Source organism: Anabrus simplex, chromosome X (genome assembly GCF_040414725.1).
Source record: "Anabrus simplex isolate iqAnaSimp1 chromosome X, ASM4041472v1, whole genome shotgun sequence".
Taxonomy (NCBI): Eukaryota; Metazoa; Arthropoda; class Insecta; order Orthoptera; family Tettigoniidae; genus Anabrus; species Anabrus simplex.
Genome location: NC_090279.1, coordinates 127,042,951 through 127,058,918, shown reverse-complemented (window position 1 = coordinate 127,058,918; position 15,968 = coordinate 127,042,951). Strand labels below are relative to the sequence as shown.

General features: G+C 41.9%; 1 protein-coding gene across 1 annotated transcript in view; it reads right to left on the bottom strand.

Moving 5' to 3' along the window:
• Positions 1-15,968, bottom strand: part of LOC136886333 (hemolymph lipopolysaccharide-binding protein-like) — a 53,965-nt gene that overhangs the window by 13,093 nt on the left and 24,904 nt on the right. The window contains exons 4-5 of the mRNA XM_068230690.1: positions 14,935-15,105; positions 10,696-10,920 (exon numbers count right to left, since the gene is read on the bottom strand). Coding sequence (XP_068086791.1) covers positions 10,696-10,920; positions 14,935-15,105 — 396 coding nt within the window. The remainder of the gene's footprint in view (positions 1-10,695; positions 10,921-14,934; positions 15,106-15,968) is intronic.

Sequence of the window (15,968 nt, the reverse complement as noted above, 5' to 3'; positions counted from 1 at the left end):
TTATGTCGAGAAATAATGTCAATGAAATCTTATGTCCGGTTATCACACCTCCAGATGAATTAGAAGGCAGTTGATTTGTCTAATTACGTGAACGGCATCGCTGAATTGAAGATATTAGCGGATTGACAACAAGCTCTAAACCCCGTGGTATCTCGGAAATATTAGTAGAAAGTTAAACATCGGGAAACATAGGGCAGGATTAAATGAATAATACGTATTCCTCAAGTAAACTTTCCGAAATGCATGAACGGCAGAATATCTATGACAGAATGTTACTGAGGGCCATGAAATATGTAAATAATAAATTCATATGAGAGGGCCATACCTTATACATCTAGTCTCGCACGATCCAACGATCGAGATGAAGAAAAGAAACTGTCGATTACTAACCTAAATACGAGGCGGCAATTATTAAATAAGTTCCTTTGCTAGTACAGCTGATTTGTACGAGATCGTCTTGCATTATGTGTCAAATGTTTCCAATTGTCAGGAACATATGGGAGCTAGAAGCTGAGAAGAATTCTGAAAAGCAAACCGTCTGCAATTATTATGTTGTGATAGAATCTGTTTTGTCTCTGAAGAAGTTGACACTCTCAATCTGCATCTCAGAAAGATCGGAAGCAAGAATTCATAGGGAAAAGATTGTATTGAAAGGAAATATTAAAGAGATATTGGCATATTATAAACATAATATTGTAAAACAAGATATCTTGTTATTGAATGAAAAAGGCAAGTGTATCATTTGAACTGTAAAAATTGTATTAAGGTGTATAACCTTGTTCTAATTGATATCTCTGAGATTCAGGTAATATGGAACCGTCAGCAATTAATTATTCTGATGAAATGAGTGCACGTATCAACATGAACAACTAAAATAGAGGGACCTCAAAGGATCTGACCAGAAATGTGATGGACAATACTTGATAATGTTATTGAATGAGAGCTGAACTCGGAAGGTGACACCGTCGTGGAGCAACAACCCAGGATGAGTACTTGAATATCTTATATATTCCGCCACGTAATTGCTTATTGTAGTTGTAGAGTAGTATTTATTTTGTCGTCGATTTGACATGAACAATTTTAACTTGAAAGCGACCGTTATTTGTTGGACATTGCGTTGTAATACTTATGATCGTTACGTCTAATGTGGTGAGCCAGACTACGTTGTGATAATATGCGGTGGTTGTGAAAGATTTCTTTAATGTTTGTTAGCAAAGTTTTACGGAAAGATTTTTCGACATGGATGTTATTGGTATCGTAATGGTGTTATGGTATTGAACGTTAATTTAACTTGTAGCTCAGAATACCTCGGAGGAGCTTGGTATTTTGCGACGTGCGATTCTGTGGTCTTCAGAATGTTATGTGCTTGTGTGGAAAATACAGTGTTTTGATAATAGAAGTGTGATACTATTGTGGTGATATGGAGTTAATGCGGCAACGTATTTAGTAATTTTACGTAATTGCCTGAATAGATTGTTCTTTAGTATTGTGAATTCGCTGTGCATGACGAGTTGTGCGATGTAATAAGGTGTTAGTTACGGTAGGATCTTTGAAAGTATTTACGTGGATAGAGAGATGTGATGATTATAGATGCGTCATTAGGATTGCGAATTTGATGATGATGTTATGTGAAGGTCCTGATGATGGTATTGACGGTAGGAATTATATTGGTCATGCGTGAATTTTGTTGTTGTCGTGATGAATAATTTATTTAGGTACGAGGCCGTATTTTAGAATAATGTTATAGGATGTTGCACTCACGAACACTAGTAGTTGGTCGTCACATGTATCCTATTAAAATACAAGTTCGACCAGAGCGCACGATATTAAAGGGATGTTTAGGATCTTCGCAAGATAATCGGTAACGTAAAGATATTGAGGTCATGTCGTAAAGGAAATATGATCTTCTATGGTAAGTAAATCATTTCTTTGCTAGTTGGATTTTGTAGATCATTTGAGTTGACGCCTAGTGCTAATGTAGTATTCCAGGTCAAACGTCGCAGTGGTATCCGGAGGCGCAGAATCAACGTAGTTAGACAAGGGTATTGTAGACGTTGCAATGTCTTTTGATGTCTTTTATCTAGGCGCAGTCACCGATGAATGTAGGGGAGGATCGAGTCTGTCTTTTAAATGCATGATTTTGATGGATGTCATATTATGTTACGATCCTGTGTCTTTCAAACATTTCTATTGCATTTATGGTGATTTTATGAAGTTAGAATAACGGTATTTTTCAAGTTGCTAGATAGACAGATACCGACATATAATGCGGTGATTTTTAAAAGAGAAATTACGGAATATTGTGAGATATTTGGGTAGAAAATAACATTCTGAAGTGGATGATTCAATAATTCCCAGTGATTTATTTTAGAAAAATGCAAGGTTGATAACTGATCTTTCACTGTAAGCCTTCAGCAGGGGGACACTTTGTCTCTTTTTTTTTGTTTTTCGATTGACGATGTTATAACTTATTTGTAACAAGAGCTTGAAGTTAGGTGTTTATTTTCTATTTAACATAATATTTTCCTTCCTATATCCGTTTGAGTTGCCATTAATTTGCTCTTAATGTAATTGATACTTCTGAAGTTATTTAAAAATCATTAAACGAAAAATCCTTCCATAAATAAAACATTTTACGGAGTTCTCATTTAAAGTAGCGTAGGAACATTAGATTAGTTATTTAATTTAAGATATGATTAAATGATGGTCAATGTATCTTAACGAATATGCCAATATTCTCGATCTCTTAATATTCTATTGCGGGATATTCACGTAATTTAGGCAGAAATGATGATTACATTCTACGTTAAAAGCCACGATGATAACAGTCCACTTAATTAACCTGTGACCCAACTCGTCGGACTTGCACGTCCCTTGAGTGGAGCCTTCATGGATCTCCGACTGCATTGCTTCGCCGCGGCCTAACCCAACACTGAGATACAGAATTAAAATTTACAAAAATGGTCACAGGGATTGCTGTCAGGGCTCAATACAAACCAGTGAACCACCCAAAAGTCAGCCGAAGTGAAGCGATGAGAATCATAATTGCGATGAACAAAATACACAAAGGCACAGTGAAAATATCACCCCCAGTGGAGTGATAGTGTCAGACTGTACTTGTTGGGAATACAGTGATGCTAAACGTGCAAGTCGCAGACTCAAAGAGCAACGGAGGTTGTAGTAGCTGCAATAAGGAAGCTGAAAAGGGAGCACAGTGAGATTCACAACAAATTCGAGCATTTTCTTTTATTATAACTGAGAAGAAACGGGAAGGAGATGGCTTCAAATATCACAAAAAATATGAAAATTCAAGCGCACCAGAAAGTAGAAACTGCTTCGGAAGGTGAAGAGAGCAAGTACATATGTATCGATTAGTTAGCCTGAGGTCAAGTGAAGACACCGCGGTTCACGGCTAGACGTCATCTGTTCAGAAGGAAACATTTCCGGGATCACATCACAGAGAGACTATTAGAACAGCGAAGTTGGCTTTGGTCATCTTACTATCGACGATGTCACTACTTGGTCTGAGGTTCAGAAGATTCCGTAATCGTTACCAGGGATATGGATGACATTGCCACACAACTTTCATATGTCTCTGAAGTGTTAGCATCTCAATTTGTAAATTACTGTTCACGTTCGAGTACAGAGAGACACCATTGAGTTTTTGGCGATTACGACGAAGTTAGGAACACTACGTATCTATTATACTTTCACGACGAGACATGTGGGCACTTTTAATTAATTAATTAATAAGAGCATACAAATGCACATAGGGAAGTGTGGGTGTTTATTCTCTGGTATAATATAGTAGTGTTCTCTTGCGATTCTTGCAACAGGAGAAGTATTATTTGTCACACAAACTACACGAAGAGTCCTTGTTGGGTTCATGGTATTTCGTATTCTTGCATATTCTGTGGTGGTATCCACGTATCGCCAGGCTTGTCAGTGCAGAACGCACGTCGTGGTTTCCTTTTGTCCATCCTCTATCAATCATGGCATCTGTAGAGTAGAAATTCTCTTCTATATTCGTGCGCTTGTCTCGTCGGAGGGTCAATAATTATTTTCTTGGCTGGTTGATGGCAGCATTAAGTGACATCTCAAGTCCTCATTGAAGGAGGTTTCTCTTGTAGGTTCATACGCAAGCCTTGAGGGCGCTTTTTGGCAATTCCGAGGGCTCATTTTAGGAAGCGGGCTTTTACTTTTTCTATTGTCTCTAGAAATTCCCAGATCAGTTCCAAGTCGTACGTGATAATTGGTACTATTTTAGCGCTGAACAGAGTCATAGCTGTGTTCTTCAGATCGCTCTTTCCCTGATGTGGATCCTGTATGACGTTCCTGATGTCTCTAGAGTTAGTCCTAAGTATTTGTTCCTAGTAACATCTTGTCTTCGGTCGGTAACCTGCCCCTCTTCGAAAAACCATATGTATACTTTTTTCCTGGTTTATGACGAATTTGTTGTTTTCAGCTCAAATGTTCAGTTTGTTTAAGGCTTCTTTAAGGTCATTATCGGTCTGCGAACCTAGGACCATGTCATGAGGATACATATAGAGCTACACCGTTTTCATATTTTCAATGGATTTTCTGCGTCAGATGTAGCAATGTTAAGCTGGAGGGACTAACTGGGTCACCTTGAATTACTTCATTTGTTTGAAGGATATCTTTTGATATACCTATCCCGTCGTTTATCGCTACATTGCTTTGTGACAGGAGTTTCCTATGAGTTTTACAATTGCCTTGTCTTCTGTCATGGGGTCCATACTCTTCCTGTCCAACATGTCGAATGTGAAGACTGTACAGTATTTGCCTTTGGGGTGTCTTAAGCCGCCCAGATGTCTTCTTGTAGACATTTTATAGCCTGTGAAGGTGATGGTTTCCTTCTTAATCTGAATTGATACTCTTATATTTTATGGTCAGTGAAGTTCGTTAGTCTTTCTGATATTATAATCTAGTGCAATCCCTCAGTATGAAATTCAGTTGTCGCCTTGTCGTTTCCTTTATATAATGTCCTTATTCATGATTTCCTCCAGTTCTCGGAGATTTTCCGCTTTGTAGACATTTGCTGAACAATAAGATCCATATATTTACAAGGTCTGATTGCGATGGTCTGAAGATGTGATTACATTATTTACATCAATAATTTGAAAAACTCAAGTACAAAACACATGAAGTAGTTTTTCAACGGAGGTTTACGAGCACTTGGTCCGTGTCCACTGTGAGATGCATTCGGTACTTCTCAAAATCTGATTTCCGTTTTGTCCTAACAAGAATGTTCTCAGCTCACACAATAGAGAACACCTCTCCCAACATCAGGAAGGCCATCCGGCTGTGTGTCTCAGGAGGATGCGATGACCAGACAAGTGCTGTTTTATCACCAACGGAACTGATCATCGTCTATGAGTGCAAACGGTAAGAACAAGGCCACACATTCTACTGATCAGAAATGAGAAAGTCTGCGAGAAAACACGGTACTGCGTTTCTGCACTTGAGACTGAGATAAATCAATAACTTGGAGGAATATGAAGTTCTGGCTCTGATGTAAATGAGACCTGGTAATCTGGCAATCTAAAAAGTTGTAGCTTGCTGCCTGTTAGAACTCTTAAAGTCCGTGAGGGCTCCTCCAACGTTTTCACGTGTCAAAGTAAAGACATTCCCGCTCTGGCTCTGCTCAGTAATATCAATGAAGGTGATAACGGTGGTACGCGTATCCTTCTAGCTAATTCACGGCGATATATCCTGAAACAGAGACAGCATTTACGTACGGTCGTCATCGTTCAAAACCGTTTGTTATATATAAAAATATTGTGTTCGAGACCATCTGAACGAGTAGCGACAAGTACATTTTAGTAGTGCAAATTGAAATATGGATATTGTAAGCATGATTCTGGGCCCTGCCTCACGAATTACTTCACGTGATTCGCAGAAAATAAGGAAATGTTTAGTAAGAAATCGGTAAAACACGACGTCAGCTATAAATAGAGATCGGAGTAGCTGACAGCTGCTGATGATTGGTAGTGTGTGTGAAAAGAAAGGTTATAAAGAGAATAATGAAATATTACGACAGGCGGTACATTTAAACAGGAAGCGACACATTCTTATTCACTCGGGCTGTTTGTCTGCGAGCCTTACCTGTAATACTTATCGTCGCTCATGTGGGTCCTCTTCTCGCCATGAGTGTGTTGGTGATCAAGAAACACCCTGTACCTGCTAGTTGGTAGTAACAATTCTCACAATGAGAACTCCACGACGAGGATTTCTTATTAATTACGATGTGCATCATTAAATGCAATTCACTTCCCCTACGCGATGCAGGAGCATTCGCACCCGTTTCCCAGGTGATCGACCGTCTCATGGTGAGAAACTTTTCGAAGGCGTTTTTGACGGCTGCTTCGTTGTTGAACCTGTTTCGTGTCCAACATGAGCCCAGGTTACTGTTGTCGTGTGAGTGACTGCAGTCACGTCCTAGTACTTGAACTATGGGCAACGACTGAGGGGACGAGTAAGTGGTACTGAGAGTCGGGAGTAGTATTGGGCACCTCGGACTCATGGCCCTCCTTGAGTCGGGAGTAGTATTGAGCACATCGGACATATTCTGAGTCATGGCCCTCCTTGAGTCGGGAGTAGTATTGAGCACCTCGGACATATTCTGAGTCATGGCCCTCCGTGAGTCGGGAGTAGTATTGAGCACCCCGGACATATTCTGAGTGATGGCCCTCCTTGAGTCGGGAGTAGTATTGGGCACCTCGGAGATATTCTGAGTCATGTCCCTCCTTGAGTCGGGAGTAGTATTGAGCACCTCGGACATATTCTGAGTGATGGCCCTCCTTGAGTCGGGAGTAGTATTGGGCACCTCGGACATATTCTGAGTCATGGCCCTCCTTGAGTCGGGAGTAGTATTGGGCACCTCGGACATATTCTGAGTGATGGCCCTCCTTGAGTCATGGCCCTCCTTGAGTCGGGAGTAGTATTGAGCACCTCGGACATATTCTGAGTGATGGCCCTCCTTGGCTCGGGAGTAGTATTGAGCACCTTGGACATATTCTGAGTCATGTCCCTCCTTGAGTCGGGAGTGGTATTGAGCACCTTGGACATATTCTGAGTCATGTCCCTCCTTGAGTCGGGAGTAGTATTGGGCACCTCGGACATATTCTGAGTCATGGCCCTCCTTGAGTCGGGAGTAGTATTGGGCACCTCGGACATATTCTGAGTCATGGCCCTCCTTGAGTCGGGAGTAGTATTGAGCACCTCTGACATATTCTGATTCATGGCCCTCCTTGAGTCGGGAGTAGTATTGAGCACCTCGGACTCATGGCCCTCCTTGAGTCGGGAGTAGTATTGGGCACCTCGCACATATTCTGAGTCATGGCCCTCCTTGAGTCGGGAGTAGTATTGGGCACCTCGGACTTATTCTGAGTCATGACCCTCCTTGAGTCGGGAGTAGTATTGGGCACCTCGGACATATTCTGAGTCATGGCCCTCCTTGAGTCGGGAGTAGTATTGGGCACCACGGACATATTCTGAGTCATGGCCCTCCTTGAGTCGGGAGTAGTATTGGGCACCTCGGACTCATGGCCCTCCTTGAGTCGGGAGTAGTATTGGGCACCTCGGACATATTCTGAGTCATGGCCCTCCTTGAGTCGGGAGTAGTATTGGGCACCTTGGACATATTCTGAGTCATGGCCCTCCTTGAGTCGGGAGTAGTATAGGGCACCTCGGACTCATGGCCCTCCTTGAGTCGGGAGTAGTATTGGGCACCTCGGACATATTCTGAGTCATGGCCCTCCTTGAGTCGGGAGTAGTATAGGGCACCTCGGACATATTCTGAGTCATGGCCCTCCTTTAGTCGGGTGTAGTATTGGGCACCTCGGACTTATTCTGAGTCATGACCCTCCTTGAGTCGGGAGTAGTATTGGGCACCTCGCACATATTCTGAGTCATGGCCCTCCTTTAGTCGGGTGTAGTATTGGGCACCTTGGACATATTCTGAGTCATGGCCCTCCTTGAGTCGAGACTAGTTTTGGGCACTTCGGACATATTCTGAGTCATGGCCCTCCTTGAGTCAGGAGTAGTATTGGGCACCTCGGACATATTCTGAGTCATGGCCCTCCTTGAGTCGGGAGTAGTATTGGGCACCTCGGACATATTCTGAGTCATGGCCCTCCTTGTGCTCAAGAGGCGGGGACTATACAATCAACCGTATGTCGCTAACCTGTCAGAGGAGAGACTCTCACTTGGACTATGTGTAAGTAGATTAGCAGTCTGTTTCACATAATTTACCGAGCTGAGATTATTTTAAGCAAGCCTCCGGGAATGAAGGATTTCCAATTTGTTTTGACAGTGCAGGATTCTTTGGAAGCAAAGAGGTGAAGGAAAAGGTATTCGATATTAATCTATCGACCCACAGTAATGGGGAAAAATAACAAGTAAAGTAGAAATGAGCGAGTTAGGAAATAATGATATTTCGGTAAGCGGTGATAATGAGGAAGGGATAGGAGGAAATCAAATGCTTTTAACAAGTGTTGAAAAGGGATGGGCAGTGTGTGGGGTACGGAGGGAAAACGGAAATAAATAATGTTCTGAGTTAATCTGCTGAACTCATAGCACGGTACAGGTGGAAGGAATGTAAGAGAAAATATTCATCTTGATGTCGTGAACAACCGAGCTCACAGAGTAATAAGGAGAGCCTGGAAAGTTAGTAAAGAACCTCCTGATTTGACGAAAGCAGTAATAGGTAGGGAAGGACTGCTAGAACTATCAAGGTATTTCAACGACACTGATGATGGTGATTCTTTCGAGCAAGGTATTCACTAGTATTTTTGGAGGGAGAAACCAATAAATAATTTTTACTATGTTGGATGAGACCAGTGTGGTTTCAGACCTCAGAGGGGTTTTCATGGTCAACTCTTCAGTATTCGTCAGATAAGTAAAAAGTGCTGTGATATGAATAGAAATTTGTGTTTATGTTTCGTAGATCTAGAGAAGGCATATGACTGAGTACTTCAGGGAAGGATGTCAGCCACACTGGGAGAATATGGGGTTAAGCCTAGATTATTGGGAGCAATGAAACATTGAAAGGTGATGGTAGAACGAGTTCTTGATTCAAGGTACTTACAGGGGTGGGATATGGCTGCAATCTTCAATGTTGTTGTTCATAGTTCACAAGGATCATCTACTGGAAGGTATAAAGCGCCAGGGATGCTGAAATGTTGTAAGCATTTTGGTGTTAATGGCAGACAGAGCTGAAAGCCTGCAGTCTAATTTCTTGGAACTTAAAATAGGTGCAGTGAGTACGACATTAATATTGGCATTACCAAGCATAAAGGGGCTCCCTGGCCGAGGCGGTGAAGGTGCAATCGGTTCGCCCGGAAGGACGTGGGTTCGAATCCCCGTCAGAAAGTCGTAAAATTTAGGAAATGATATTTCCACTTCTGGAGTTGCATATGGCCCTGAGGTTCACTCATCCTACACCAAAAATGAGTACCAGGTTAATTCTTGGGGGCAAAGGCGGCCGGGCGTAGAGCTAACCACTCTACCCCATCAAGTGCCGAGGTTACGAATAGTGGAAGCCTTTACCTTCCACCACTCCCAGGGCCTTCATGGCCTATACACAGATGACTTTGCTTTTTTTTATTACCAAGAGTAACGTCATGTCAGTGGGGAAGAAAGTTCCGAGAACTGAATGTCAGGTCGGAGATACAAAACTGGAAGTTCTCCCGGGAAGCAAGGTGCATCAAAGGTAATGCAGTGAACTCTGGGATGAAACGGCCTGTTTTCAGGAAAACTTCGCTGTGTGGGAGTGCAAGCTCGGAGGATTCTGGATATCTCGTCCATACGTTAGTTGTAATATACGTTGAAATAATGAGAATGATGTCTCGAAACACCGGGTGGGAGCAATGACAGGAAGGTACCCAGAATGAGAAGACAAATGCTAAGTTAGACATAATTTCCATGGATGAAGGGGTATTCCGGTGTTGGGGTTGCGTGAGATGAATGGAGGATGATGGGTTACCTGCGAGAATAATGGAGTCAGCCATCGAGGGTAAGAGCAGTAGAGGAGATCATAACTCAGTTTCTAATGATTTAAAGACAAGAGGTGTGGAACTAAACGAGGGCACAACATTCTATAATGATGATGTCCCTACCATGACCCCAGTGTGTCCTAATCTCTAGTTGGCGTCCGTGATAAACCTGCACGTCTTGGTGCGGCACATAGCCTACTCCTGTCAAAGAACACCAAGAGGTCTGCTCAAGGATTAACGTCCCCATCCGACAGACGAATGTCCTCATACCCTCACTTTACGGGCCTTTCCCTTCATTTAGACATAACTAATATTATTCACTTTATGTTTCAGTAACTACATTCGTATGGTTTGGGAGACGCCAACGTGCCGGAATTTTGTCCACCAGGATTTATTTTATGTGCCAGTAAATTTACCGACACGAGACTGTCGTATCACCGGACTGGGCGAGAATCGAATGCCACCTGCCAATGTGGTCTCAGAAGGCCAGCGCTCTACCGCCTGAGATTCTATGGGTAATACATTCATTCCTCCCCTGATTATAGGCAATACGGTGTGGTCGTCAGCCAGTGACATCGCTAACTACAGCTAAATGTCGGCTTCTGTTGTTTAATATGACAAATGTCTTCCGTCCGACATTCGGTAATTCATGAGCAGAAGAGAGGTAGGGAGAACTCACCTTTCACAGACACCCAACGATCTTCACCTTCGGGCTTGTAAACTCCCATCCAGGGGTACCAGATCACACTCTCGAACATTGTAGGGAACACCTCGCTTCTCTCCCGTTCACTTTCCAATACCATGAGATCGCCTCCGTCTCTCTTGCACTGCTCCCTGGCGTCACTCCAGCTCTTTCCTTCACGGTACATCTTATAACAGTTGAAACCTTCAAACAGTTGGTAACCTGTGGGCAGATAGAAGATCACATTTAACAATTAGTTCACACGTTTATATTTTAGACCATCCTACGAGTGAAAATAACGATCCTTCATTATTTGTCTTACTCTTTGATGTATGACATGATCAGGAGACACCGTAGCGTACAGAAGAGGATGTAATGAGATGAAGTGAAGAACGTGAAGTACGATAGCGGAAAGGAGAGGGTGAAACGCGGTGCCGACATGCAACCTACTTCGGTCATAAAGCAGCAAGCGATTTACTCATGGCTCAACTTCGCCGTCCGTCATATGCCCTCACTCTAAATGAGCACTGTGGAGAGGTTTGTAATGAATCCAGGCTTTTGTACGCAATCTACCAGCACCTCTCCCACCCGGCTGGCCAACATTGTGATGGTGAAAATTGTTTCGACCAAGGGGACGCCTTAAGCATCTTGCCCAGCAGGTGGACCAGTGCTTCTATCTACGTGATAAACTGATTTGTGCAGCTTATTTCAGGAGCTGGATCGTTCGCAGTATTTTCGAGATGATTTAGCTGTCTTGGAGATGTGAAAAATGAATAATAAACAAGATCACCGTCGTATTTACTGTACTTGGTCATGGATACTTAAATATGTGTGGCGCGTCTGAAAATGCCCAGTTTTCTGCTGAGTAACTTCGACTGGAAATTGGACATATTAGATTCTTTATGTTGCCGGATATTCCTAACGATTTCCGTAACGTTTTATTCTACTGGCTACCATGTGACTTGAAACCAATGATCCCTACACACGCCTGCTCTAATTGTATGATGACATGAATTAGAATGTTTGCAATTATATCACCAGGGGTGACGTTCAGTATAGCATGCATTGCCTTGGGCTGGATCCAGCTGTACACACAGGGAACAAACATGAAGCCAGACCATGATATGCCAACTGATCTTCATTTTTTCTGAGGTAAATGCTTCCTAATAAGAAAACCTTCACTTGTAATGATTCAGAGTTAAACATAAGCTTTAGCTCGTGTAATATCAACGTCCATGCTCCTTCTTCCACTCATAAGCAGTAGCAAAGTGGCGGTAAGTCGTGATGATTAAGCGGTGCCGAAAACCACTGGGTGATCTTGTTTTAAAAGAAGAGAATCCAGGGCAATGCATTCCATTCTTAACTTTCAGTTAATATTTCTTTAACATTGTATAGAATATAATTATTTCCTATTCTTGTTGTCTTATGTTCAGATTCGGGATTTTTGTAGTAACATCAGTGCGCGTGGATTGCCCCTTCTCTGGAGAGTTACGTTTCCTAACTGTCCTCGGGAGAAATTTCATCGATCTCCGTAAATTACTTTATTTTTATCAAGAAGTAATGCTAAAAATTGATATCACACATGAAAACAAATTATGAGTCGGATTTGTGTCCTTTCTTCGGACAGCCTTCTCCCACTGCTCTAAATGGCTACCTGAAGATGATCGGTTATGTGTACGAAACATGCGGCACTGTCTTCAAGCGCAGTAAGGCATAACGCAAGACGCACTATGTATTAATAACTTCCTCTTGAATTTAGTTGCATTTCCCCTGTTTTGTTGCCACCTCCATTTGCTCACTATTAATGACTCTGGAGCCACCTAGATCTACATTAATCATTCATTAGAGGGGGCTTTCTTCCAACTGCAAAGTTTCTACTATGTACAGTATTTCCAATAGTTGCGAGCAATAGAACCACTAGAATGTGGTCCACATTGGATTTCTTAAAAAGTGAACGACATATTACTAACTTCATCAATTGTACAACTTTTGGTTAAATTACACGAGACATTATTTTGCAATATTTTAAAAGGTAAATCTCAACTGTTGGCAACACTGCAATTATGAGTATTTCTACCTCATTACTCCTTGATTAGTCACAAAATGCAGCTGTTTTGTGTTGGCCCATGTTATACATTAGTGTAGAATAAACGAGCACTTACATAAAACAGGAGCACATATGACAGTCAGTAGAACTGAGACTATCAGCACTGATCAACGGCATCCACACTTGGGAAGAACCGTCGTTCTCAGACCGAATTATAATAATACTGTGAAAGAAAACAAAGGCCAGGTCATGTCGTCCTAGAACGTCCTGAACCCGCACATATTGTGCCACTCATCGGAAAGGCATCCGCAGTTGTACCAAGTAAAGTAATAAGAGTTACCGAGCGCAAGAGATAAATGGAGAACTTCTGCTTGACCACTGTCTGCCTCAAGGTCTATGAAGAGCTTCCACATATTCTCCACGTGCCCAAGGAACCGCGAGGGAAGAATGGAATAACTGACAGAGAGATGACCTATAATTCAAATTTCAGCCAGTTTTATGTATAAAAACTTCACAAGATTCACGTGTGACTTGATTTATTATTTCAGAAAAATGTCTTGATAATTATTCTTTTCATACGTAATATTGATCATCTTTTTGTTTGTGTCCTTCAGTTTGGAAGATGGTGGGACATACGTCACTGGTGTGTAACCATTCAGGGCTCTGTGATAGGGTGCATGTCTTCACATTTCGGGAGATATAAACAGTTATCTGCGTTAAAGTTATGTTCAATGAAAATGTGATGAAAGAGAACTTGTAGGAATTACAAGTTTCGATCGATTTGTTCACATACAAATTCATCTTAGAACGGATAAAAGCGAAGTTGATTGTTAGTTGCAGTCCTGTGAGATGCTGTGTCCATATCACATCGCGGAGACGTTACAGAAGGAACAAAGCAGTCATTTTACTTTTTTAATAGCGCAGCAAAAGGGAGACACCATTAACAACGCGTTTCGTGATTTTTGGGTCAGTGTTTTACTGTACCGTAGTTCACATTCTGTCCGGGTTAAGTTCCGTAGTGTAGCGGTTCAAGTGTGCCCATGCTTTGAGAACTGCCGATATCTAGTTAAATATGCTCACCTCCATTGGGAGTGCTGCTGGAAAGAACTGCAAGGACACGAGTTCCCATTACTTACCATAACCATTCTGTCACATTCAGCACCATTATGTAAACTGAGCCGTATATTCTTGTGGAGTATTCCATTTCAATCTGCTGTTCGAGTGCTAGTAAATAAATACGTGGAGTTAGCAGCTCCCTTACATCATCTAGAAGCTGAGGAGGTAGACGAGCCTACATCCAGAGTTCAGCACATCATGGGGGCTGTTTGCTAGGTTGTGGACGTATTGCATTTAACTTGGAAACTAGAATTAAGGAAGTATGGATCCCTGGTGGTTCCAATGGACTAGTTTCTTGTTTGCATTCCTCCCATACAACATGACACAAACTCAGATAACGTCACCGTAGGAAAGTGCCATAAACGTGTAAAAGGTACTAAATGTACACACCCAGATATTTGTCTCGTGCAAAACTCAGGAGCCACGGAATTACCTTGAGGGATGTCGAACCCACGACAAGCCTACAGTTGTTTCCACGTGATAGTATCACCGGTTCGCGTGTGGGGCTACGATACGTCGCTCAGCAATGGAACACTCACCGGGTCTCGCCTTCACTTTGGACACTCTTGTTTCTCTTCCTACAACAAGTTTATCACATTCTCTTTACTCGTGCACTCGTTCTGCTGCACCAATCAAGCCCCTAAACAGTAACTACAAGGTGAGCACTTTACCTGTGGGACGCTTGTGATGTGGAAAGTTCGTAGGTCGTGGAGTGTAAGTTCTAGCCCGGTGAGCATAAATAATATTTACTTACATATGATGTCAATGAATGGCGAATTGACACTCTCTACGTTTATTTCCTAGTTATTTTTGATCACTCGATAAATCGTGCGTGGGAAATTGTCGAAGAGATTTGTTTTTTAGATTTGTCTGCGATTACACTTCTCTTCGCTTTTAATTCCCTTCGAAGGAAATGTATTCATCTGTACGAATTAGATTATCTTTTCAGAGAATGAGTGGTTTCTGTTCGAATATGAGAGCCATAAATGAATATTCTGTTTGATGCAAATCTCCAAGAGACGCATGTGCATTGGTCTCTCTTACACCATTGGCGTATAATCTGCTTAACTCACCTGAATGAGGGCATGACTCTGGTTTAATAGTAGTAGTAGTAGCACTTGTAGTTGGTGTAGTAGTAGTAGTACTTGTAGTTGATGTAGTAGTAATAGGTTCGGATGTAGTATCTATAGCTGCTGTAGTAGTGGAAGTTGTGACTGGCTCCATAATTTGAGTCGTGGAGTTACCTGGAACAAAAAATTGCAGGAAATAATTCATTTCTGGTAAACAATAATCCTGAAAATCTATCAGAATCTGTGTAAATAAAATTGGGACAGAATTATTTCACGGTCACAGCAATATCTTCTTCAAAATACAGTTATGTATAAAAATAGGTCTGTACCAAGTTTTGGTAAAAGTATGTGCTTCTCTCGTGGTGTAAAGGTTTGTTGTTACCGTGTGGAACATTACTCTTTATGATAATGCTGCTCCAGACAGGTGTATTTGGTTTGTTTTATCATTCTTGAAGGCGAAAGGAGGTTACATTTTAACTTAGATCCTTCTACACAGAATGACAAGCGTAAAACCTATAAGGTTTATTTTGATGACAAATGAATGTAATTTCAGTTTATATCACTACATATTGCTGTATTTTCAAAGCTGGGCTATACAGCAACGGGCTTATTGTATCTTAGTTCCCCTTCACTCAGGGCGTTCATTCCAGCTGTCAGTTTTATCGAGAGTAACCTTGGTTTTACAGCAAGATCCAAATCGTTTCACTAAATAAGTTATAATTATAACATCGAAAACTTTATATTCGGTCTGACCTAAAATAAAATGGGAACGTAAATTTCCGAGTTCTGAGCTGAGGAAATATCTGTAACTATAGGATATGGTTCGCTGGTGGTGGCGTGTATTGGAAGTCTTCATGGTCACGTGTGAACGACTCTGTTTGGAACACAGCTAACAGCTCCTCCTGTCCTGCAGTAGTGAGACGAACACCGTATGAACTGTCATTTGGAGAGGGAAGTCTGACAAAAAAAGGTACCATCCCAGCATTCACCAAGCAGTGAGATGTAAGGCTCTCCCACAACTTAGTGTTGCTAACGGA